Genomic DNA, 22,317 nt, shown 5'->3' with positions numbered 1-22,317 from the left:
GGTAGTGTGGAGTTTCGATTCTCTTGCAAGGGCCTATCCGGTAATCTCTTGAAGTCTTTTCTACAGATAAAATTCTGTATGATAAGCAAGTGTTTTGTGGGAAAGACACTGTGTTTGTTTTTACTATCAATATCTAAAGAAGAGGCATAACAGGATTATAGCTCAAGACTACTAGAACCAATGAGAAACGAAAATGGTTACCAGAGGCTATTCTTATACTTGGGTTTTCCTCTTGCACAATAGACAGTGTGTGCTCTCCTCTCCTCAATAAAAGCTGTACGGGGACAGCTCTCACATCTTGAACTTCAACAGAATGCCAAAAGTTGGCCTTTGATAAATGTTCTAATGTAAGCCTCTCTAAATATGTTTAAATTATTAAGACGCAATTAAAACTATTTCCCTGAGGCGATATGAAATAGGAATGTTTACACAGGTTCATACATTACGTATTTTTTAAATTCTAAAAAATAGTTTTCCAGTTGTTTTAAAAGACAGTGTACGTTTTATTTACTGTCAAGACTTTATTATATACATTGACTTTGCACCAAAGCTGGCACAGTGGACTAAATATAATAATCTAATAAATTAGTGTGTACTCTGATAATAAAAAATAATATAAATAAAACATACTTCCTGTATTTTTGAGAAATAGAGAAATAAGATAAAATAAACACCTTTGGGGTAATGACTGAAAATTACTGGTTTAGATGGGGTAGAGGAATTACTTCAATTATGACATAAAGCGTTGTTACAATGCATGCCTTTTAGAAATAATTATATAGTGATTATTCTCAAAGATAAACACATGCAGATGTTGCTAGTACATTTTTAAAAATTCTTAATTTGAGGAAAACATACAGAAACTGCATTACCAGTTAATTGGCTTTAAGAAGAACCAGAAATATCTAAACTGTCAATGTACTTGAGGATCTTCTAGTAAGTTCTAAGGAATGAATTGTGCCTGCAACTGAAAGCAAATAAATAAATAGATAAGTAAATTAGCTTTTCTACTAGAATCACTTTATTTGGTGTGTCAGAGGGCCCAAATGCTTAAGTATGTTGAACAGTCCTTATTTTAAATGATTGAAGGATTAGTTATAATTTCTAAAAAGATTCTTATACAAAAATATTGGACCTTAATACATTCTAGGAAAGGCTTTTAACTAAGATAATTTTAATTTTGAAAAAGCATCTATTTTAAAACACTTCCTAATTTCTACATTTTTATTTTCAGGAAAAAAATATGAAAACCAGTAATTCAAGTGATGTAGATTAGAAGACCATGGTCATTAGCCAATTAAAAGATTTAGGAGCAGTAACCCTTTGGGGTGACCACTAATTAGTAAGACCAGTTTCTATAAGACATGATTGAAAATTAGCCTCCTTATTTCATAAACCTTGGGTATCATTTAATTATGATATATGTACATTTTTGACAGACAGAAGAGAGGTTGTATAGGAATAAATATTCTTGTAAGCTTCACATGTCAAAAGAAGCAAATGACATGCAAATAAAAAAATCTATGGAAGGCTGAGCATGACATGCAATGGTACATTCTGTTACCAAATAATATGCTTAGGAAGAAATCCTCTGACAGGCGACACCAAATCTAGATTCATCCAGGTCATCACTAGAAGCACAGAAAATCCTTTCCCTTCCCCTTTCCTATTGCTTTTCCCATTTTGTGTTTGGAATCTTTCCTAAACAACACTGGATTCTCTCTGTAATGCCATTTCTCCTTTGCATGAACTAGATGTTGGGAAGAATTGTTAACTCTGCTACGGACTTCAGATAATTACAAGAGAGAAGACTTTCTGAGGCATACTTAAAGAAGTTTTAGAATTGGATAATACTGTCCGTTTAAACACTGTCTTCCCCAACCTAAATAATATTTTTAAATTTTACAATTTTATTTTTGTTTCCTTAGTGCTAAAATGTGATTATTTAACCACGAAAGTACTAGTAGGAAACCCTATAATGGAAACAGACCTGTTTGTTACCCATTTGAATTGATTGCCTGGGTAGACTGAATTATAGTTACATTAGCTGAGTGGTTAAAAATAACTAACTTGGAACAAGGTAAACGTTAAAATTTAATTTTCCTTTGGAAGTTATAGCTGAGTGTGGCGATACCTGCAAACATATATGTATACATATATATATGTGTGTGTGTGTATCCCCATCTTTCATCTCCATTCCCAAAGCTATACTTACAAGTGTAGATATATACTTTTAGGTTTTTGCTTTTGTTTTTTTAGAGGGGAAATTGGGATCTGCTAGACCTTCACTTTAATAACCTAGTTTTAAATTTGGCATTTTCTAAAGTCAAATTGGATCAATCCAATTTTTAGTTTTGTACTTATTATTATAGAAAATATATTATTCACATACAGCAAAACATCTCTATGATGTGTATTATATGTGTGCTGGAGAAGAAAAACCATTTTTATTTTTTTTTGTTATAAGGCCACAAATGTCTTTTTTTGTTTAAAATATGCATTGTAGGAACTAAGACCCTGAACGATGTTGTTTAAATTCTTTTGGACTTTAAGGTAAACACGATGGGGATTAAAATACTGACATGCTCACATTGAGTAGAGTGATAAGAACAATTCATTGGGAGTTATTCCACTCCCACTGGTAATCACATAATTGAACAGGGTTTTTAGCGGATATTTGAAGCTATTGTTGTCTGTTGTGCAATTATATAACAGTCGGGCTCTCTGTAATAAAATATTTTCCAAACCCATATGGGTTAGTACTAAGTAAATTTAAGGCTCCTGTTATATTTTTACTTTTAATATTTCAATTTAAAATCAGAATTGTATCACAACGTAGTGATAACAGGCATTATTTTACCGCACTACAGATGCTTAACATAAAAATAAATCATTTGAAAACTGAACAGAAAAGTACATGTATAAAACTTTTAAAAATACTAATCAAACCTGCTTTATTTATGAGCATTAACTCACTATCAAATCTCACCTAGAGTGTTTACTTCTGGGGACCCGAATGTTGTATGTCTCTTTGGTGCTGGTTATTTCTCCCCCCTTCCCTTAAATTACTGACGTTCCCATTAGTGCACATAAATGGAAATGAAAGGTGCTCTCTCCCCGGCAGTTTTGCCTTCATGGCCAGGCCAGGCAGTGGGACACTGTAGAAGTCCTTCCACGCGGGAACGATCGCGGCCTTGCAAAGTTGACCGAGCAACGTGGCGGGAAGCAGGGCAGTCACAGCAGTTCTGAAGTCACGCTATTCTTTCGCCCAGAGTCGTGCGCGGCCGGGGGGCGCCGCTCCCCTCACCCCACGCCCCGGAGCACAAAGGGGGCCCGCACCCGCCCGCGCGCGCTCCGGCCCCACCCGGCGGCACAAAGCCCAGCCCCGCCACTCGCGGGGGCGCCGCGCCGGCCGCCACACCCACGCGGGCCGCTCCCGCCTCCGCCGCCGCGGGCGCCCTGATGAATATGCAGCGCCGCGCCCGCCCCCGGCTCCTCCTTTCGCTTTCCTTCCCGCCGCCAGGCGGAAGCGAAGAGCCGCGCTTCCCGCGCCCGGGCCGGAGCGGGGCGGGGCGGGGCCGGCCGGGCGGCGAGCGGGAGAGACAGAGACGCGGGGGAGGCGGCGGCGGGCTGAGCGCGGACCGGGGCGCGCGCGGCGGCGGTTCCGGGGCTGTCCCGCGCGCACCCGGCCAATCCGAAGGCGGGGAAGGGCGAGCGCGCAGCCCCGCGGGCGCGCCGGTGGCCACTGCCCGGCGCCCGGAGCGCGGGTGGAGAGGCGGCCCCCGCCCCTTAGCACAGGCTTCCCCACACAACAATGAAACCCCGCGACGCGCGCGCGCGCACACACACACATGCACATGCACACACTCACACGCACACACACACTCTGGACGGGTTTCAAGTCCACCAGGAGAAACAGTCTGCAGCAAGCGAGAGGAAAGAAAACTGGATATCCAGACGGAGGGACTGCCTGCGTTTAAGAGTTGACTTTTACCGCCTTTTCTTCTGGGGTCAAGAATGGTGGCATTACAGAAACAGTAATTTTTAAAAAAGTAATAATAAAAGACTACTCCTGGATTGCTTTTTTTTTTTTTTTAACCAAACACAAAAAGCGACACCAAAACAATCCTTGAGAAAATCCACAAAACTGTACCTGAGACACATGAAGCCAGCGGCCCAGGGCTCTGTCACAGATTCAAGATCTCTTGTTTAATGCAATACAGTGCGATGGTATGTGGCTTTGGAATGATGGGTTTTATTTACTTGTCTTGTCCGTCCCTGGCTTCCTCTTCCACCTCGGACACGGATATTTTTCCCTGCTTATGTTCTGTAAATTGTTTTACCTAAATGTTATTCTGCTTTCCAGGCTGAGCTACATAGTACTGGATTTCCAAACCTCATGCAAATATGTAAATTTTTTTTAGCTTTGGCAATTTTAGTATAGGTATAATACTTTTATGGAGGGAATCAATGGATAACGTTATGAGTCCAAACTGAAATGTAGCATTTTTCCTGTTTCAACTTCCTACTTTCCCCTCCCCCAATTTTGGAAAAAGTTACTGTACAGATGAGACTTCATTTGTACCTTGTAGTCCATTCTCTCCTTTTGCATCCGCCTTTTCTCCATTTTAAGATGAATATGCACAGTTTTGTTGTATATATTCTCATTTAAAAGTGCAGTTTTAAGTGAGGGAAGTACTATCTCGCTCTGATTGGTGCGGTGGAGTTTTTTAAAATCAATATTCATTGCAAAGCAGGATTGAATTGTTAGCCCTCTTCCTCCTCCCCCCCCCCACCCCTTAGAAAAACAAAAGATTATGATGGATTTCTTCCCGCTCCTAGTAAAACTTTTTTCCCCTCCTGCCCTGCTGTTTTTGCTGTAGGTTTTTTTCCCCTGCTAAGTCTGTGTGTGAGTGTGAGTGTGTGTGTGTGTGTGTGTGTGTGTGTGTGTCCCTTGTCCTCTCTTCACCAGTACGTCTGGACACATTTTAATGCACAATATCCCATCCATTAAGTTGTGGTTGAATGCAGAGTGTGTGAGGACTTGGCAGCTTTTAGGTTGAAGGGGGTGGGGAAGCCAGTTTCGACTTTGACACAAGATGCCGAAGTGGCGTGATTGGAATTATTATGAGGGCTGTGAACATGGCCATCTTCTCCTGGGTTAGAAGAACTGCCATTGAACTTGAGACAGGACAGACTAGATCTCCAAGTTCCCTCCTCCTCCCCACTAAGTACAGTAGCTGGCAGGGAAAGGGCGCCAAAATACACAAGATTAACTCTAACTTGCTTTGAACAGATCTTGTAGCACCCTACTTTGTAATTTTAACTTTCCAACAGGCAGGAAAAAGTTAACTTTTGAACCCATCCTTGAACAGACATTTAAATCAGCCCTAAAGTAGAATAAATCCAGAAAGTCATACATGCATGCTTATGTGGTTAGAAAAGAATGCACGTGTAAATAAGCAGGGTGCATGTGTGTATCTGACTGGAGAGTTCGAGATTTAATCAAAATCAGAATAAGTGTGACTTTGGAGTACATTTGCTGCATGGGGGAGAGCACTGTGAGAGGCAGAAGCTGACCTTTAAGCAGCCTAAGGAAAAACTGCAAAGAGTTGTGAAACACAAAACGTTGTGGTTTCCAGTTTTACATTTGAGGTTTGATGTTTTCATTTAATGGTATGAGAGATGGAGAAAGCTCAGGCGCTGAAAAGTCCCTATTAAATCATATGTGGGCAAAGGTCAAGCACTCCAACTCACTGATACAATATACTGCAGATTCCTGCTTAACTGATGGGGAGCACAGGAAAAAGTGCTTGGGCAATAAAAGTATTTAGAAGGGTAATTATCCTTCGTGGTTGGGACTGCATTCTTGTGCACTGGAAAAAGGTTTTTACTGGCTCCGATGAATTTGAAAAAAGCTAAGTATTGTTGAAAGCTGTTTTAATAGGAAATTGATTAGCTGAGTGTTTCATACAATAAATGGTGACAGTTTCATTGTTTGATGTCCAAAATAAATTTCTTTTTATTCTTTAGCAGACATAGGCATCCATTTCATTTTAATATAGTCAGACTGAGCAGCAGCATAATTATGAGTGAATGTGATGTCACAAACATCTGTAACTTTGCTTTTGGAGTCTGTGACATCACACAATTTGACAATTTTATTGCTTTGATATTTATTAACTTGTTGGGTTAAAATATTTCAGACACATTTCAGGGATACAGTTCACTGTGAAAAATGTGTATGGGCTCATTTTTTTTGGTCTTTTCTCTGTAATTTATGCAAGTGTTTGCTAAATTTTAATTTGAAAGTTAAAATGCACAATTATGTTGTTATCCGTTGTTTTGATTTTCAAAGAGAATGGCAGTTTTGAAGGGAAGAATTAGAGAAAGGGATGCGGAAAGTTCGAGTTGATTTGCCATGGACTTTCTATACCTAATACAGAATATGACTCCTTGGCCATCTTGGTTAGAACATTCTGAACATCTCTTTAAAACTGATCTGTCTCCATGTCACAAAGGCATATGTATCTGGGTAGCAAAAGTCAATTTACACTTAGAAATAAAGTGACAGAAAGCTTTACTTTACCGTTCAGCTATTTTGAAAAAGGACAATAACTACGACTCAGTATCAGCAGAGCAGAGGTTGTGTGTGAGAGTGTATGTAACTTCTGAAGTATTGTGAATGAAGGCAATTATTACCACGGTTTTCAAAGTTTAAAATAAATCATGCAAAAGTTACAGGGCAACTAACTGCTGACTTTGTAATCCTGGGAGCAGATGTCTTCAGCAGTTGGGAATCTCTGCTGATGAACTGGCCTCCTCTCTGTGGAGGAGTGGAAAGTGTCTAACCTTAATGGAGGAATAGGGCCCAGTCGGTGCTCAGATTCCGCCTTAGCTTGTAAGTGTGCCTGGAATGTAGGCACACTTAGCGGGACACTTTTTTCTTTTTTAAACAATTGAGTACAGGCATTTCAGCAGTGACATTATTAACAGCGTCATTTTTTCTCATTTAGTTTTGTTCTCAGGGGACACCAAACAGCCTCCGAAGGAGGGAAAAGAAGTCCATGGTTATTTATTCATTTCAGTGAAAGGCAAAGAAAGCCCTGGTGGTGGGGTGGGGTTGGGGTGGGGAGGTAACTGGTTGTGAATTTTCTAGTAGGGAAAAATTGCTATCCTAATTTGACAGTAGTAGTTTAAAGGCTGAAAGAGCTGGGCACGATTTTGCAATTCCCTTCAAGTACAGGCAATGTCAGTACTTGTTGGTTGTTTATATATGTGTTTTTTGAGAGGATTTTTGGTGTTCCGGCTTGTGGATATAAAACTGTGTTTTCCAAGCTACACATGCTTTTTTTGTGGTTCATTTGGAAGAAGGAAAGGTCCCTGGGCATGGGGTAGTGGATACTTGCAGTTTTGCAGGCCTATTTCCTGGGGTCAGGAGGTCATCTGTCTCTTTTGTATTTAGTTTTAAAATATTGATATTGGCAATGAAGCCAGGGTGTGTGGAATTGTTGAGCCTCCCCTCAAATCACAGGCAAGAGCTAAAAAAAAAAAAAAAAAAAAAAAAAAAAAAAAAAAGTCATCCGGTATGCTGAAAATGACAGCTTTGTTAAGCTCCAAGAAACTTTTCCCTAAATTGCCTAGGATTTGCAACCTGTCACAGAGTTTCTTTAGCAAGGAGAAGGTTAACAGAAAATCAATATTAGGAGATACTTGAGATGTCAAGCTCCTCTCTGGAGGTCAGTGAAAGGCTTCAATGGGGGTAAACATTGCTTCATTTTTTGCAATTATACAACTGAGTTTTGAAAAATCCAGTCACCTGAAGCACAGGCATTCCTTCTTGAAATCAATAAACTATCTGTCAGAAAAGAAACTCCCCCCGCCCCCAAGGTTGTAGGTAATAGATGATCGACGGAGGAAATATTTAGGAATTCTGAAATATAAGATTTTCCTGTTGCTGCAGGAACCTTTCACTTTCTAGCTCTTCAAGCCAGCTTAGGAGGTGAATGAAATTGGCCTGTCTCTCTAAACCTTTCTATGTGGGAGAGAGAGAAGAAAGAATTTAGGAGAGGTAAGTGCCAAAGTCTCAGAAGTATCTGACCCATTTTTATAGTATCAGAAGCTTCTCAGACATACTTTCAAACCACTCCTAAAACCATGGCACAGACATACAGGGGAAAAAAGGAAAGTAGATAACATGTAAATACTTTCTCACTTCCTCTTCTCTACTGTTCTCCTGGGGGTTTAAAAGATTGGTATTTCTCAAACCAAAGATAGTGGAGGACAAGTGTTGTGCTGAGAGAAGCCAGATGTCCCCCACAGGCAAACACACCAGCCCCTCTTTACAAAGGGCTCTCTTAGAGTTCACCCTGGGAAGGCCTGCAGTGACCTTGGATTTGGCTGGACGAGAAGCAGTGTTTTGGGGGATGTCAGCCATCCTGCCTAGGAGAGGACAGTCAAAGCCACAGAAATTGAGCACCCAACCCCATGAGCCCTTCCAGGATGTCTCTTTTGCCTATTCTTCCTCCCTCCTGGCTTTTCCCCACATCAAAATTACTCCTTTCCCCCTTTCCTCTTACTTGGAAACAAATCAAAACCCAACTACCAAGCATCCGCTGTGCCCATCAAAACTGTATCCAGCCTTAAGTGCCCTACAGACATGGAGCACCTGGAAGAGATCTGAACCCCTAAGGGATAGGCCCGGGAGGCCCCAGACTGTCTTCACTTCTCTGGGGTCTTACCTGTGTCTGTGGCTGCTCCTTTACCCCTCTGTGTGTTGCTGCAGCTTTTGTGGGCTCTTCTGTGTAACGGTTGTCCATTTTCCCTTTTTAAGCCTGTGGGAAACTTTTGGATGCAACCTAGTTTTGGTGACAAAAGGAAATGGTTTCTGTTGGTAAGGGAAACTCATCAGGGAGGAGGGGCGGCGATGTCTGCAGACACTTGCCCAGGGCTCAGCACTGGGCCTCTTTTGCCAGGGGACAGCGGCTGGATCTCTGGCTGAAAGGAGTGCTCTCTGGGTGCCAGGATTTCACTGGGGGTGGTGTGGTGAGGAGGGAGGGAAGAAGGGAGGGAAAGAGAGAGACGGGCACTTGATTTTTTTTTAAAGAGACCCCGAAAAATAATGGCTTTTGTAAGAGTCCAGGCATTCAAAGAGGTGTGTTCAAGGACATGAGTGCATTTATGCCATGGGGAATGTCTTTTATGGTAAATTAACTCCGGTTAAATTGAATATCTGTTCAAAGGGAAACTCTAGTAGTTAAAGCTGGTATTATCAGTAGAGCTTCCCTGCCTGCTCCCCCCCCCCCCCGCCCCCATGTCGGTGAGAAAGGGATGCAGTGTAATGTACAATACGAAGTGATGCTGGGGGAATTTTTTAAACATTTAAAATGAGATTGCCTAAAAATTTCCGAGAGATAAATGAGTATTTATTTGGATTAACCCCCGCGGTCACCTCATGCCTTTGATCTGTAAAGACTGTCAACTTTATCCTGACTTTTCAAAAAGAAGAAAAGGCCCACACAAAGGAAATTAACGTCGTTAGAACGCCGACTGGAGGATTTTGCCTCGGGGGAGCAGGAGGCTGTGCCCTAAAGGGTTAACGCGGGGTTAGTTCTCGAAATTTCCCCGACGTTACCTGCCTTCCCAGATCCACCGCCCCCTCTCCCCGGCCTCCACTCCCCACCCCCAGCGCCTTTCTTCTCCGGGCCCTTGGTTGACGGGGGCTGCAGCTGGTAGACTTGGCAAGCTCGCCTCATTAAGAGCGCTCTTTGAAAACGGACTGTGTTTGAGCATTTCCCTAATGAGGACAGGACGGGGTTAAAAAGTGACCATTTCATGGTTGACTTGAACCTGCCTACTTTTCTTGATGTGTCGTTGTGAAATGCTTGATGTGGATAACTCCCACTTGGGGAAGGAAAAGTCACTGGTTGCCTCAGGTCCGCGGCGGGGAGGGAAGGGGGGGACCGTGGGCAGAAGCGGGTGAGACCGGGAGAGGAGAAAGTTGAGAAAAAACAATCCAGAGGGAGGGAGAGAGGGTAAGAGAAACGGGGAGTCAGGGGAGAGCCTCGGAACACCCCCACAGCACAGTTGGAAGTGGGGGTGTCGCTCCTGGGGCTGGGGCAGTCGAACCCCACTCCGGGCCCCAACCTTCCGCGGCAGCCCCCGGCTAGGTAGACGCGGAGTTCTTCGCGCTCACTTTTCCTCTCCATTGTCTGGGCAGCCTTTGCTTCTACCTCTTCCCACCCACCCTCTGCGGAAAACAGGCATTTTGGGGGCGGCGTGCGTGAGTCTGCGAGCGCGCCAGAGAGTGTGTGCCGCGGTAGAGAGGGTGCAAAGCAAACCTCCACCCTCAGAAGACCCAAAATCAAGTTCATTCACTCCGGGGCTGCGGCCGGCGGCCCGGGTGGGGGCGGGGCCCTCGGCGCCCGAGCGGAGCGGGCGCGGCCGCCTCTGCAGGGCAGTAGCGGCACACGCATCCCGCGCGCGCGCCCGCCCGCCCGTCCGCCCCGCAGCCCGAGCGCGCCGCGGCCCCGCCCAGCCTGCACCCCGGCGGGGAGGGAGCCGCTTTCCGCTGGCGCCCCGGGCCCTAGGGGGTGGGGGGTGGGGATTGGGAGTGAGCCAGCGGAGCTGCAGGAGGAAGGGAGCGGAGCGGGCCGCGGGATGGGGAGGAGGAGGAGGAGGGAGCGGGCATTGGCGGCAGCTCGGTCCGGTCCTCCCTCTCCGAGCTGGGCCACGTGCACGGGGGCACCCCAGGGAGGGCGGCCGCCGCGGCGAAGCGCCGCTGCTGCGGGGCAGCCCTGGGGCGCGGGCCCCGGAGGGGGAGACCCCGGCAGACCCCGCCTCCTAACGCGCCGGCGCGCCCCAACTACTTGAGCCCAAGTTCGCTCAGGCCCCCGCCTCCCCCGCCTCCCCCTCCTCCCCTCCGCCGGCGGGTGAGCCGGACCGCGCCCGCCCGGGGTGTGAGAGTCGGCGCCCCAGCCTGAGCCCCAGGGCGGCCGGGGTGTGAGGGAATTTTCCATTCGTTCCTTTCTCGGGCCCAGACCGGCTCAGTGTTTCTCCCACTCGGCTGTCCCCGCGGCTTAAAGAGTCCGCAACGAGCACCGAAAGCTCTTCCAGGGCGGCTTTTCGTGTGTGTGTGTGTGTGTGTGTGTGTGTGTGTGTGTGTGTGTGTGTGGTGTTGTGGGGAGGGTGCAGGACTTACCAAAAGGGCGGAAAGATCTATTTTGGAAAAAAAAAGAAAACCCCAAAACACAAAAACACAACCCCCCCCCAAACAACTATGGTTTTGTTGCACTGGTATGAAGCCTTAAACAAATGAGGGAGGGAGGGAGGGAGGGAGGGAGGGAGGGAGAGAGAGAGAGAGAGAGAGAGAGAGAGAGAGAGAGAGAGAGAGACGAGAACATAGGAGAGAGAGAAAAGAGAAGGGAGGGAGGGAGGGAAAGAGAAGCTGGAGGAGGAGGAGGAAGGTGGGGGCGGGGGTGTGGAGAGGCTGGTGCAAAAGGAATGCGCGTTTGCAGGAGGAGGAGTAAAGCGATGATTGTGTAATTAAATAATAAAACAATCCTTAAGTCTGATTTGGAGAGAGCTCGAGCGGGGTCCAGAGGGTGGAACCGGTGAATTTTTCAACTTCCAAGTTTTGCAAGGAAAGAAAGCGAGAGAGGGAGGGGGGGGGAGAAAGAGCCCAGAGCAGAAAAGAGAGGAGTTTGGAGCCGAGCGGGAGAGCGGGATTTCTCGTTTGGGATTTTTCAGGAGCTCGTTCCGATCCCCTTGGGCTCTGGGCAGCGGCGGCGGCGGCAGCCTCCTCCCTCGGCCGGGTCAGACGCGGGGCGAGGTGGGCGGCCGGGCGGGCGTGGAGAAGCCGGCGCGAGCGGCGGCGGCTGCAGCCAGGGGACCGCGCGTCAGGAGCCTCTTCCACCCGGGAGACCTGTGCTCGCGTCCCCTCCCTCACCCCGGCCTCTCCCTTCTCCCCCACCCCCACCCCGCCCCCACCCGGCCCTCTCCCGCGCGCGCCCCGCCACCCGCGCGCACTCGCTCACGCTCCCTCTCGCGCACACACATGGTCGGCTCGCGGCAAAGTTTCGCCTGCGATCGCCACTCGGGAATCCTGCGGCAGGGCTCCGGGCTGTAACCTTGAACTTTCCCAGTGCGGTGACACATTCTCTCTGCTCTTGCTCCCGCCCTCTTTCCTGCGCCCCCCACCCCGCCTTTTTTAAAAAAGCATTTCACCACCAACCACTACCCCAATCCAACCCGCACCGATCCTTCGCGCACCTCCTAGCTCCCAACAACAACAACAACTGCAAAGCAGAAAACAAATCCCCAAACCCAGGCGAAAAGCAACCAGCACCGGCAGCGGCAGCGGCGGCGGCGGCGGCCTGGGAGAGCACGGCCGGCGCGCTCGGACGGCAAGGTCTAAAAGTGTAGATTGGATTTCACCCCGGGAAATCTAGCACGCCGAGTGAACTTGAATCTTTGGCTATTTAAGGAGGACTGGGTTTGTTGCGAAGTTGCGGCGATCCAGCGACCCCGTCCTGATTGATCTCATCGCGGGGCTCCGATGACTGTAAAATGAATAGATGAAATTCTGGCATCTCGAAGATTGTCTTGGGCATCTCCTGGAAAGTGCGTTTTTAAGGCGAAGTCATGATGTATTCTCCCATCTGTCTCACTCAGGTACATGTCTTGATCGCGCTTTGGGGCTTTCTCTCCAGCCCGAAATGCCTTTGTTTTGTTATGTTGCTCTCCTCTGCAGACAGTTCAAGGCTTTTTTAAAAAACTTAACCTCTGAAACCCCCGTCCCTCGAAAAAGTGGCAGGGAGTTGTGACGGGATTTACCGGGCGGCGTGGGAGCCGGCGCGCGGCCTCTATCTAGCCCACGGCCACCGCTCGCGCTCAGCCCCGCGCTCCGGGCACGGAGAGCGGGCGCCCGCGTGCTGCCAGGGCGAGGCCGCCGAGGGTGGGCAGGGCCCGGGCCCACGAGAGCTAGTCCCTGCGCGGCCCCCGGAGTGCGTGCTGCGGCGCGGCGCCTCTGCCCGAGGTGCCCGCCACCCCTCCGGTTCTTGCTCGCGCGCCCTGCGGCAGCCTCGGCTTTAGAGGGGCTTTAGGAGGGAGTAAGCCCTGATCAGCCACCAGTGAACTTGGACGAGGGGACTCGAGCAGGAGTCCTCGTGGGCACCTTTGGACTTCGCTGCGGGCTGTGGCCCGGCGACGAAGCCAGGCGGAGGTTGTGGTCGGGGGGATCCATTCCTTTGCTTAATTTTGGGGATCTGAAACTCTGGTCCTTCATGATCTGCACTTGGCTGTTTACAGTGACCCCGCCACAAAGGTAGCCTTTACCTTAACACCAGTTAGCTGGTCGTGGTGAAAGTTAAGGACTTTTACAACACGTTCATTTTGTGCAGACCTGTTCATTTGACGATTTTCAGGCGTAGCTCCTATGGCAGAATGTAATGCTGGAAAAAGTAAAGTCTTTTTTTTTTTTTAAATATGCACGTTGAAAATTGTCCTAAGACTTTAGGAACAATGTTATGAAATAAAATCCTGGCTTTATACTTTTTGAAAGAGCAGAAATTGTATAATTTTAAACCAGACGGTCAATTGGAAAAGTGACCAGACCGAATAGACTTACCTGGGGGTGGTTTTCATCGCTGCCCAGCTAACTAACCAGCTAAGGAACTCACTAAGTATCTTAGCTCTGAGTTGTTATTTGAAGCAGTATTTTAAACCTCTGTAGGTGTGGGGCAGTTTACTTTAGCTTTTAGGAGGATGTAGCATGATTGGTCATCTATAACCATTTTCTTTGACATTGGCGTAAAGACTAAACAGTTAAAGAAGGGTCACCTCCTCTTAGGTGTGTTGCAATTTAAAAATATTCCAATATCACGATGATGCATTTTTATAAGGGACAAATGATTAAGATTTCAATTGTATGACAATTAGAAGCCATTGTGATTCAAAAGGACTGAGGCATTCATAAATTGTGAATGAAGATGAAAACAATGATAAGGCTTATTCAGTGATTGGATACAGTCCTGTAGCTTTTTGGCTGACACATTTTTTATTGTTTATATTTTGTTTGGCATCTGAGTATGATTAACTTAGATATGGCTATTTTCAGCAAGTAAACGTGCACTTTAATTTAACAAAACTGGAAAAATGAGTTGCTGAGCTATTTGTCCTTTAAAAGCTAAGAATAATGACCAATAAATACGATGATTGAACTGTGTCAGGTAAAACGAATTTCCTTTAGTTGTAAAAGTGACGTTTCATATTACCCATCATCAGGAATTTTTTTTCGCTTTCTGGTAAACTATGGCCATTTGATATTATTTTTACATTATTGAAGCATTATTCAAATAAAACAAATTGAGATAAGCTTTACACTTGCAAAGTACTGACTCACTTATTCTCACCTGTACACGATTGCTTTTCTGTTTTAATTTATGTTTTCAGCATTGGCTTTTTAGAAACATTGCTAGTGATTTACATACACTGCATTTTTTCTTTCCTCTAAACATGTATTGAAAACTCACTAACTTTACCTTAACTTGTGTAAGTTAAAAATAAAATTGCAGCTTCTAGACATATGGACTGTTCGAAGCATATACTGCATCATCATTCTGCTATCACATTAGTAAGCAAGAATACATACTCACCAACACTAATTCATGGTGACTAATATTATCTACTGTTTAATAATGTAAATCTATGTTGATGTATTAAAACTATTTTGGGATTTAAAGTCTATGCAAGAGCAGGTATTATAGCTTTAGAATTCTCACTTAACTAATACTCTCTATGTGACTTTATAGGTAAGGTAAGGTGTTGTAAATGTAGGGGCACCTTAATTATGTTGCTTTTCCATCAGATCAATAATTTGGTTTTGTATTGGAAGAGCCTTACAATTGTAGCAAAACACTTTTTTTGGATTTTAAAATACAAAATAGAGAAACATTCTCAATTGGTTGAAAACTTTATAAAGTTTCAATTGTTGAAATGTCGAGATTTTTAGAAAGGATTTTAATTCAAAAAGAGCTACCGTTAAAGTTGATATGTAGCAGAATGTTATGCAAAAGTATCAGTGGATCTATAAATCAGTATTTATAAATCAGTATTTATACATCACTGTGAATCAGATATAAAAGGATAATTAAGAACCATCATATATAAGATAGAATTTGCTTTTTCTAAAATGACTGTAAAATCCTTAATAATATAACTTTCACTTGGCATGTTTGCATTGATTTTTTTTCATTGTCTTTCAAGTTCTGTAGTTGCATTTTTAAATGGTTTATCGTTAAATAGCAATACTCCAAGAACATCTAGTATTTATTCATTACCAACTATATTGGTCTAATTTTCCATTCTTTCCATGGAAACCTTTGTTGCTGTGAAGAAAAATCAATATTTTTAGTGGAATTAGGACTGTTTGCTTTTATATTTGAAACTTGTAACTAGTTATTTATTTTATCAATTTAGTTAAACTAAAAGAAGTTTTAAAGAGCATTATTGAATCCCAGTGTATTTTAATAAAAATTCTGGAAGAGCAAGGTGATAATATAGAGCCATTAGATCTTAGATCACTTTGATGCCTTGCTTTAAAAAATAATTTTCATAATTGTTTAAAGTGTTATTGTGATAATCTATTAATTAGGACGTTTGAATACCTTAATCACCTTTTTTTGAGATGAAGACAGTTACTGTGCCTCATATTAATGCCACTCAAAATTATGAAAAGTATATTGCAACTTAGCATTAGAAAACAATCACACTTCGGAGATGACATTTTAGGCACGCTAATACAGAAATATATGTGACATAGCAAACCTCTACTTAGCATCATTTTTTTGAGCACATATTTTATCAGTAAGTGCTTCACTTGAATGGAATCCTCATAATAGTATAGCCCTGAAATATATTAGGGCAACTTTGTGGACTGTGAAAGTTTGCTCTTCCTATTTAACAATAATGAAAACAATTTTTTAAAACATTACTTAGCAGCATCGGTGACAAACTCAAGGCAACTTCATAAAACGTTGTTTTGTGTGCAGTTACTGAGACATTCTAAATTCAACCCTCAACTTGCAGTTTGATTGTTTCAAAATAATTTATTAAAATTTTGAGATCTGTTACGTGATAGATGATTTGAAACGCAAACAAATGTAATCGAAAATATGTTTGATGTCTTTATAAGAAAAACGAAATGTCACTGAACATAGTACTTAAGGATGCAAGTACTTAAGAGTTCCCGCGTTGCTTAATATCTGTTAAAATAATTCTGCATTTTTAAAAGCATGAAAAGGGTAAAATGAGTGACACAAAGCTGCCCTCCATGTACTCTTTACATTCTCAAGTTTTTAGTTTATGAGTGTATAGATGTACGTTTTTTAGTCATATCAATAAATCATAGTTTAAAAGTCAGGTTATATGTATAGGAAGTGAATTCCCAAAGCATGTTTAAGCCCACATTTCCTTGAGCAGGGTTCCTATTGCATATGTTTCAAAGGGGGATAAACAAACTTTTTGTAGTTGCAGTGAAAGCTGAAAGCATGGCATCAGAAAGGGTATGGAGATAGGGAGGTCTTATCATGGGCTATGATTGCTGTGAGCAGGGCTGCCTTCCCACACAAAGAACAGATTGTGGTTTAACTCTTTCCATGGCCTAGTTTAATGTGCTCGCATAGTAACTGAATTGTTCGAATCTCTGCTGGAAACTACTGATCGGTTTAATGATTTCCTCCATGGCATTTGGTTATGCCTCATGCTGTGATATAATCATCTGTATTCTGTAGTGTTATAAAATTTTGATTTATATGTATCCTGCTGTAGGAGTGTTTTATGACAATATGTTAAAACCCTTGATAACTGCGTTCTTGATTGGATGGGACATGCACCTCTTCCTTTTCTGAACTGCAAACGGCTAACATGCCGCAGTCTTTAGCGTTGAAACTTTGCGTCTCATCATAAAAAATGGATTCCTAACTACATGGGATTTTCGGGACACCTTCTTTGTTAGAGTGCCATTAGTTGTACTTTTATCATCTTTAACCTAATGGAATTCATCAGTCTGCTGGTTAAATAGAATTGATTCCGCATAGTCCAGGGTGACCGTCACTAGTGTATACATTCTAACATGGGAGATGATCAGTCAGAGAAAGTTATTTCGTGACTGGCTGGAGTGACAATAGAGTTAACGTGACCAGGAAAGTGGCCGCGGTGGAAGTTCTTGCTTGCTTCACATCTCAGCTTATTGCACGCATGCAGTATGCGTGCACAAGATGTGAAGGGCTTTTTCTGAGCTCGTGAGACAGGTTTTACCTATGGCAGGAAATAAGGAAACACGGACTGCTTTGGAAAGCAACTTGAAATATTTGTAGGTAAAGATTATCTTCCACTCCTTGTGCTTCCCTTCCTTGAAAAAGGCTTAGGTGAAACAGGCAGGAAGAAAAGTGCAGGAGCCTAAGGTAAAACCACTTAATTCGGAGGATAGGCTTGTAAACCATCTGTACGCACTCGCGCAGACTTGCAAGCACATGATAGGGGCACCCACCATCCTGCCCGAGAGCTCGTGAGCGTAGCAAATGAATCATATTGATTCCACAAAAGCAGTGAGTGACCAGCCGTGCAGTCCTGGTGTCACCCTGCCACTACATGCAGAGACACAAAGAATGTAAAGTTGGTGCCAAGTTGCCATTTTTCATTGTTCACCTCAGATTGATTTTTTTTAAAGGCGTTAGGAATAATTGCTGTACTCATGTGATCAGTTAACAAATTAACTGAGGCTGTGGGGCTTCAGATTCTAGAGAAAAAGCTGCCGCAAGAACATTTGTGTAATTTTCGTTTAAAGCTTTACAAACTTTTCTTTAAAAAATGCAAGAGTGTCTGCGTGTCTGTGAGAGAGCAAGAGTGTGTTGCGCGCGTGTGTGTGTGTGTGTGCGTGTGTGTGTGTGTGTGTGTGTGTGTGTGTGTGTGGTGGTGGGGGCTCCTGGTGGTGGAGGGGGCGAATGCATTGCTCAAAGTATGGAAACCTCTGTTCAGGACACTGATACACAGGCTGCGTCCTTTGCCCACTTTCCCTCACTGTATACCGGTTTCTCTAGTTACCACTCTTGGAATGGTGCTGTTTCAGTGTTGGAATGTTGGACGTTTGATAAGAAAATGGATCAAGTTTAATGGCGCATGCTCTTTGTGCCACCAGCAGCCTCTTGCTGAGAGCATGCTCCGAAAGCGGGAACTGTGTGGCATTGCACTGAGCATCTACATGCTTTGTGTTTCTGTGCCACAGAGGAGAGAAATGAACTGTGGCATGGCTCCTGCCTTCTGAACAGCTCTGCTCCGGTTAAAAAAAAATCTCACTGTGTTCTTTGTAAAATGGTACTGTGTAGTGTTAGTTGGTCAATCCAATATTTAAATATGGAATTATGTGCCAAGCACCTTGGTTGCTTACGTTTTACAGAATGCAGGATATCTGGTGGGAATGAGGGGGATGGGGCCGGAGTGGAAATACAAATGTAAACCTTATTTTATTTTTAGGAGGGAGAATCAACCTGTGCATTTTGGTAGAAAAGGGGCAGCTTGGCATACTTGATTTTCTTCTCGTTCTACTGTTTTGGTCATTTTAAATAAGGAAAGAATATTATTTTTTATGCGTAACTTTTTGTGCTGAATTGGGAATGCACTGTGGTCTTATTTTTATTTTACTTTATTATTTTATTTAATTTAATTTGAGCCTTTAAAGCGAAACTGACCATGTATGTTTTCTCTTTCCTTGTCTCCCGCAGGATGAATTTCACCCATTCATTGAGGCCCTTCTTCCGCATGTCCGTGCAATCGCCTATACTTGGTTCAACCTGCAGGCTCGGAAACGCAAGTACTTTAAAAAGCACGAGAAGCGAATGTCAAAGGATGAAGAAAGAGCAGTCAAAGATGAGCTTCTCAGTGAAAAGCCTGAAATCAAACAGAAGTGGGCGTCCAGGCTCCTGGCCAAACTGCGCAAAGATATCCGCCAGGAGTACCGAGAGGACTTTGTGCTCACCGTGACTGGCAAGAAGCACCCGTGCTGTGTCTTATCCAATCCCGACCAGAAGGGTAAGATTAGGAGAATCGACTGCCTGCGACAGGCAGACAAAGTCTGGCGTCTGGATCTAGTCATGGTGATCCTGTTCAAAGGCATCCCCTTGGAAAGTACCGATGGAGAGCGGCTCATGAAATCCCCTCATTGCACAAACCCAGCACTTTGTGTCCAGCCACATCATATCACAGTGTCAGTTAAGGAGCTTGATTTGTTTTTGGCCTACTACGTGCAGGAGCAAGGTAGGAGCAGATTGTTCTTTCTTCTCGCACCGCAAACACTGCCCACAAGTCCCATGTCCGGGATGTCTGGCTCGGGTTGAACGGTCCTGGAGGCCCCTAGATCTCCCCCCTCACCCCCTCTGGGTAGAGTGGCATGCTGTCTTCCACTCAGGTGCCCACTGCCCCGTGCAAGCCCTGGAAATAGACGCGGCGCTTTCATACCTGGATAGGCGTGGATATTTAAAGAAAGACCACACAGAGATACGTTTGCAAATGTCTTTGAAATAATCTACCTTTTTTCAAAGACACAGAATAGTCTGAAAAATATGGTTTATTACACTTTGCCGTTTTGTCTTAAGGCTACATTCCTTGCACCATATTTTCTCAAAGTGAAAATGTAACTTTATTTATGAATAGTTGAAGCGCGCTTTAAAAAATCTTTGTATTATCCTCAGAACTAATGAGGGAGGTGAACCTAGTGCACGCATCTAGTGCTATTGCACTGAAAATAGAATTAACGTTTCCTATTACAAAATGCTCAGATAGCCAGTATCAGAGAGTATATTTTATGGCAGACCTAGACTTACTTCATTTAAATGTTTCTATCAGTACCTACTTTTGATTGTATGATATTCTCGGTAGGTTAAGTGGACTGTTGTTGTTTAAATAATTTGTTATAATATTTTTCCAGAGTGACTTTGGAACACTTAATATTGTTAGTTTACTTAAATGTAAATTCATAAAACTTACCGAGGAGAAAAGTTGCAGCTCTTCTGATAGAACAAAAAAAGAAAGTGGACCAGTTACACTGGTTTAAAATAAATCTAAAAAACAATGCAGAAACCACACACCATACCTATTTTTTTTTTAAAAAAAATACTTGATAAAGAGAGTGATATAAATATTGCCTCAATAATTCAAAAATAGGTGATATTTTTGCTGAGTGTTTTTTGAGTCGATGAAATATGTTTCCTTACTATTTTTATTTTTCTTCACATATTTTCCTTAAGTAGGTGAGAATTTCTTTTCTTCAAATCAATGTGTCAGGATATAGATGGCCTGGTATGAGTAACAGTCCATAGTAAAACATTATTTTGAAAAACAGCATACCAAAAGTGGGCAGAAGTTTGATCTGCTACACATGGTGGGTTATTTCCTAACTTGGCCTGGCGGTAGGGAAAATGGCCTATAGATAGTCAGGTAGGCAGACGGTTATCTGATATTTGTCAAATAAATGTGGGACTTAATACAGTGGTATGAACTTTATTATCATCCAGAAGATAAAACATCAAAATTACTCTGCCTCATAAATCTAGGCAACTTACTATGTGCTTTTTGTCTTTATCTTTCCTTGATACAATTTTAGAGATATGTTTACATGTCATTTAACCTTTTTTTTTGTTTGATTTTAAATAATGGTGCTGGACATCATACATTGGGAAATACTGCCTTTTTTTTTTAAAAAAAAAGAAACGACATTTATTATTTCTATGCATTTAAGAATTAAAGTCCAAGTAATGATGGTTGGGGGAAAAAACATATTTTCACCCTATGTGTCCTAAAATAAAAGGTCATTAGCACATGACACTTACTTTGATTGGCAGCTGTCTAGGAGGTGACATTTTAAGGTGGGTTGTATGTACGTGCTGGCTTGACTGTAAATATATTGTAGCTGTGTTGTGAAAGTCAAGGCTAGGAGTAAAGTTTTTAAAAGTGGGTCATGTAACTTTTTAGTGCAGTGTAGGGAAGATTTGCAAGCATTTGACTGCTGCTCACATTTTAACTTGCTTGAAGACTAGTCTGTGAGGTGTGCACGTATGGACATCCACTCCCAGGGCAGGCAGCCAGTTCTCTGGGCTGATGAACTGACAATAAAGAACATACCCCTTAGATTTGTGAAGATAGATTGAAGAAAGAAAGAAAAACGCACAAAATGCTTTCTGCATTGCACCATCCGTCATGAGAATCATAAAGCTTGAAGCAACTCTTGGAGACCACATTTTCAGATCCAACATTGATTTTGCTGTTGTTTCGAGGCTCCGTCATAAAAACCTTTCATTATTTTACCCTGTGCATCTAATTTGTGTCCCCTACCTGCCAGTACATCATCTCTTCTTAACATCTGTTGGCTCTTTCTTTGGAAAAAAAAAAAAATCACATCAGGATGCTTTTGTGTTTTCCCTTTTTCAAAACTTTTTTTTTTTATTTTTGGGCAAATATAGGCTAATGATGTCGTTTTGCAGTTGATTAATGAAGGCATCTTAAAAGATAAGTCTGCAGTCAGTGAGGGCTGCCTGTTTTCCACAGTGACCTTTTATTTCTCCTCTAAGTACAAGAAAACCCACGTAAGTCTGTTTTATATATCAGGTAAAGAAGTACAAAGAAAAACATGAAAGAAAAATCAGAAAAGAAAAATGTGATGTTTGCCATGGAATGAGCAACAACATTACCTTTCCCCCTTTTTTTCTTTCTTGCCTCACTTCTAAACGACTGGGAGGAAAACGAGAGAACAGGGAGAATGCCAAAGATGGTTGCCACTGGCACCAGGATTGGCATCAGCCCCTCTTTGTTTAGCTCAGGATGCCTGTGATTTGTTAGTTGGCATCCGCATTGCAGTGTGGAGTGATGTTACAATATATTGACAATTTCCAGATCTAGAAATGTCAATAGTCCTCTTGGTTATTTATACAAGATCATAAACTGCATCTCTTCTCCAGGATGAAATAAAGACCAACATATAATAAAGTTCCATTGTTGACCAACTTCCTATGCTTTTCTTTTTCCCTCTTTCTCTCTTGGTTCAACCCACACACACTTTTTTTTTTTCATGCCCAGAAGCCTCATCTTTTTTTTTTTTTTTTTTTTTTGAAATGTGGAAAGAGTTACTATAGCTTTGACACAAGCTATAGTGCTACATCTGCATCTGATATGGTTTTGGGGAAAATTTATGCATTTCACAATCATTTTTGATATATAGTTCATTAGACTTTTGCATCACATGGCCTCAAGGCAGTATTTTCTTTAAAG

At 43.2% G+C, this 22,317-nt stretch overlaps 1 protein-coding gene and 1 long non-coding RNA gene across 17 annotated transcripts in view; one reads left to right on the top strand and one right to left on the bottom strand.

The window, feature by feature from the left end:
• The window catches only part of LOC118667550, a 49,788-nt gene extending 37,646 nt beyond the window's left edge, over positions 1–12,142 (bottom strand). Inside the window, exons 1-2 of the long non-coding RNA XR_004971316.1 lie at positions 12,056–12,142; positions 8,742–8,858 (exon numbers count right to left, since the gene is read on the bottom strand). This is a non-coding gene — a long non-coding RNA (uncharacterized LOC118667550). The remainder of the gene's footprint in view (positions 1–8,741; positions 8,859–12,055) is intronic.
• The window catches only part of NFIB (nuclear factor I B), a 226,534-nt gene continuing 216,288 nt past the window's right edge, over positions 12,072–22,317 (top strand). For 3 of the 16 annotated variants that reach the window (XM_036331172.1, XM_036331167.1, XM_036331173.1), the window contains exons 1-2: positions 12,081–12,672; positions 18,780–19,311. In XM_036331172.1, the coding sequence (XP_036187065.1) occupies positions 12,643–12,672; positions 18,780–19,311 (562 nt within the window). In that variant the 5' untranslated portion in view covers positions 12,081–12,642. Of the gene's footprint in view, positions 12,673–18,779; positions 19,312–20,303; positions 21,357–22,317 lie in introns of those variants that run through there. The other 13 variants (XR_004971315.1, XM_036331175.1, XM_036331176.1 and 10 more) reach the window with 11 other exon arrangements.

This window comes from Myotis myotis, unplaced genomic scaffold, assembly GCF_014108235.1.
Source record: "Myotis myotis isolate mMyoMyo1 unplaced genomic scaffold, mMyoMyo1.p scaffold_m19_p_12, whole genome shotgun sequence".
Lineage (NCBI taxonomy): Eukaryota > Metazoa > Chordata > Mammalia > Chiroptera > Vespertilionidae > Myotis > Myotis myotis.
The sequence above is the reverse complement of the archived record's forward strand: the minus strand, read 5'-3'. Positions and strand labels throughout refer to the sequence as shown.